This window comes from Condylura cristata, unplaced genomic scaffold, assembly GCF_000260355.1.
Source record: "Condylura cristata isolate star-nosed mole 26May11 unplaced genomic scaffold, ConCri1.0 scaffold00018, whole genome shotgun sequence".
Taxonomy (NCBI): domain Eukaryota; kingdom Metazoa; phylum Chordata; class Mammalia; order Eulipotyphla; family Talpidae; genus Condylura; species Condylura cristata.
The window spans coordinates 35,791-39,300 of NW_004567119.1; the positions used below are offsets into that span (position 1 = coordinate 35,791).

At 73.4% G+C, this 3,510-nt stretch overlaps 1 protein-coding gene across 1 annotated transcript in view; it reads right to left on the reverse strand.

Moving 5' to 3' along the window:
- Positions 1 to 18: 18 nt before the first annotated feature.
- The window catches only part of LOC105853799, a 5,493-nt gene continuing 2,001 nt past the window's right edge, over positions 19 to 3,510 (reverse strand). Inside the window, exons 2-5 of the mRNA XM_012726749.1 lie at positions 2,486 to 2,718; positions 797 to 831; positions 601 to 673; positions 19 to 336 (exon numbers count right to left, since the gene is read on the reverse strand). Coding sequence (XP_012582203.1) covers positions 19 to 336; positions 601 to 673; positions 797 to 831; positions 2,486 to 2,718 — 659 coding nt within the window. The remainder of the gene's footprint in view (positions 337 to 600; positions 674 to 796; positions 832 to 2,485; positions 2,719 to 3,510) is intronic.

The window sequence follows — 3,510 nt, forward strand, 5'->3', positions numbered from 1 at the left end:
CGGGCCCCCGGGCCCCCGTCACAGCACGGCCTGGGAAATGCGCGTGAAGCGGGCGCGGCGCAAGAGCCTGAGCGGCTGGAGGACGCGGCCGCCGCAGCCTGGACGCGGGAGACGATTCTCCCTGGTGGCGGGTGCCGACCTGTCACGGTGCTGCGTTACGTCCTGGCGTCTGCGCGTCCTCAGCACTGGGGCTCCCGTGTGCCAGGCCGAGGGCACCGGGAGCCCCCGGCTGCCCACGCAGGGGCGGGCGGCAAGCCGAGACGGGGTGCGGTGTCCCCACCCCCGCGGCCGTCGCGGGCTCAGTCCGGAGGAGGGTGTGTTCCCGCCAGCCGCCACCTGCAGGAAGGTGAGGCAGGTCCCGAGGGCTCGCCGGTCCCACCAGAGAGGCCGTCGCCCGAGGGCTCAGCAGGGCCCGGCTCGCGGGAAGGCGCAGACGCCTGGGGACCCCTCACCCCCAGGCGAGTCCCCGCGCCTCCGGAGACGCTGCACGGTCGGGCCTGCAGCGGAGTGAGCGCCACAGCCTGGGAAACATCCCGCCGGGACAGTGGGCGCCCCTGGGAGGGCTCCGGACGGGCGTCGCGGGCGGCGGGGGCCGCGTACCTGGTAGCACTCCAGCTGCCGGCTCAGCTGCTCCAGCTGCTTCTCGTACTCCGCGATGAGATGGGACGAACAGCTACGGGCAGAGCGGAATCAGCAGCCGCGGCGCCGCGGACGCAGACTGCCCGCAAGCCCAGGCGCCGCACCCCGCCCGTCGCCCTCCCGAGGCTGGCGGCGCGCGGGGGCAGGGCCGGCTCACCTCTGGGGGTCTGCGGGGGGCTGAGCTCCGGCGCCCTGCAAGAGACAGGGCCGCTGAGGGCGCGCGAAGGCAGCTGTCCAGCCGCGGCCGAGGCAGGCTCGTCCGGGGGCCGCGGGAAATGTTTCCGGTAAGTTCTGACGCCTGCACATGACGCCGCTTCCCAGCCTCCCTGTGGCGCAGCGTCAGAGCCCAGCACGGCGCGGTCCCGGCCAGGGAGGGGCCGGGGCGCGTCAGTCAGTCGCCCGTCCTGCTCCCCACGCTGGCCCTGGGGAGTCCTCTCACCCACCCTCATCTCTGGCCTGTGCCCGTTCTGGAAGGCATCAAGAAATGAATCCTAGAGAGGACCTCCAGCTGGAGATTTCAGAAAACGAAACAAACCCACGTGACGGCGAAAGGCGGAGCTGCCGGAGCCCTGCCGACCGCGGGTCCAGGTTCCCAGCGGCCTCCCGGCTCCCGCCACGGCCCACCCTGCGGCCGCGCCAGCAGGCCCAGCGCCCAGGCCCGCGTGTGAACGCCTCACGGGCGACGAGCACCGAGGAAGACATGGGCGGGCTCGGACGCTCCCAGACCGCTGGGGACCCCACTCTGCCCGCCCCCAGCAGCCCGCGGCGCGGCCGGCCGGGGCCCAGAGCAGCCCAGAGCAGCCCGGCCCTCCGGACTCAGCCGGGCAGGGGCGGACAGCCCCAGGGGCTCGGGGCCCCACGGAGTCTCCGTGCACAGGGCCAGCCTTGCCCAGGGGCCCACGGGCGGCGCGGCTCAGCGCCAGTGTCAGGCCTTCCAGGGCGGAGGGCAGCGCCGCGGAAGCCAGGGGCAGCAGGGCACACGGACGAGGCGCCCGGGGCGGGGGCGAAGGCCAGCCCCGCACGGCAGGGACGCCAGAGCCGCTCTGAGCGCGGACGGGGACGCAGCCTCGCAGCCCGACGGACGTGCTTGGCTCGAGCAGAGGCACAGGCGGAGCTACCTGCTCCTCCCGTTTGCGGTTCTGCCAGGGGCAGCGGGCAACTGGATGTTTCTCGAGACAACTGTAAAGCGTTATTTGTTGATGCACAGAACTGAGGCGCAGGGCCTGTCTCCCCAGGGACGGGGCGGGGAGCAGAACAGGCAGATGGACAGAGCGCACTGCTGAGGGGGCGGCGGGCGGTCACTCCCGGGGGTCGGGCCAGCAGCTGGCCTCGCCGTGCTGCGCTCACACGCGCTGCCCAGCGGGCAGGGCCCCCTGGGGGGTCCCCAAACTCGAACGGGCTCTCTTTAGGCCTGACATCCGGTCCGTCCCTGTGGCGAGCCCCAGAACTGGCCCCTCGAAAGGGGCAGGGCTGGGGGAGCCCCAGAAGGGGCGGCTTTCTGTCCCCGAACCCGCTCTGTGCCCGGCCTGGGAACAGCGCCACGGTAGCGGGCACCGCCCCCCCGGGCGTGACCTCCGGCCTCAGGCTCCATCTGCGTGCCCTGGACTGCAGTCCTCGGCCCTCCCAACACACCTCTGGCACTGCCAGCCTCGCGGGTCGCCCCACACCGCGACGGCACACGGGGGGGGCCCAGCCCAGCCGGGGGGCGGGGGGATGACTGCGGTCAACAGAACCGAGTTCCGCCTTGCGAAGCTCAGTGCCGCGAGCAGTTTCCAGCGTCACAGGCAAGCTCGCGTGAGAAGAACCCCACGGGCGCCCAGGCCAGCCCGGGACGGGAGACACGCACCTGCGCGGCGGCGCCCAGGGCCAGCTCTGCCGGCGGGAGCTGTCTGAGGGCTGCGCGTGACCTTTGATCTGGAACACAGGAAAGCCCGTCTGTAGCGTCCCCGAGTGAGCAACAGTGACTGCTCCCTTTGTCCCTGCGCCACGGACAGTCCCACGGCGTTTCAGAGTGGAAGGACGCAGGACCCCGGATGGCGAGGGCCGTCGGCCTCACACGCCGCCCAGAACACCGCGTCCCTGCGGGCCGAGGGCGGCCAGGAGCCCGAGGGCCCCATCCACGAGTTCGCCGCGGTCTGTGCCCCCCCGCCCCGCCACCGCCCCGCTCTTCAGCGTCAGAGGTCAGCAAGCCCGCCACGCGGCTCCTCCGGCCACTGCAAGCGGCCAGCGGGGACGACAGCTGTGCTCGCAGGGTCACAGCTAGCCGCACCTGCGACTCTCTTCAGGTCGGACCCGGAAGGGACCCGCAGGCCGAGGACGCCAACCTGGCCAGAGCGGGGCGGGGGCGGGGCGGGGGCGGCCCTGCTCCCATGGCCCGAGAACAGCTGCCCACGAGGACACGAGGACCCGCGGCCGACCGCAGCACTCGCGTTTCGCGCAGGCGGGGGCTCCTCAGAGCGGCAGCGGGTCAGCGGCAGACTCGGAGGGCCTGACGGGCGACCGCCAGCCGGGCCCCGGGGGGAGTCTCCGGGCACCTGGACGTTCTGAAGCTACGTCCACGACCCCGGCCGGAGACGTTCCCCGCAGATGTGAAAGTCTCCCTGGGCGAGGGGCCGGCCTGGAGGCCCAGAGGCGGGGCCGCTGCAGCCTGAGGGCGGAGGGCTGGTGGGCGCCTCGGGCGTGGCCACCGGCTGTCCTGCCAGTGCACTCGGAGGAAGTGGGGAGGCTGCGGGGGCACCCATCTCCCGCTGAGACCCCCGGGGCGGGCTGCTCCCCCGCGGTGGCTTCTTCCAGCCCAGGCTGCTGCCAGCAGTGGCAAGGAGGGCGGCGGCCTCACGCCCTGGCCAGTCTCGGCTGCTGCCCAGCCCTCCC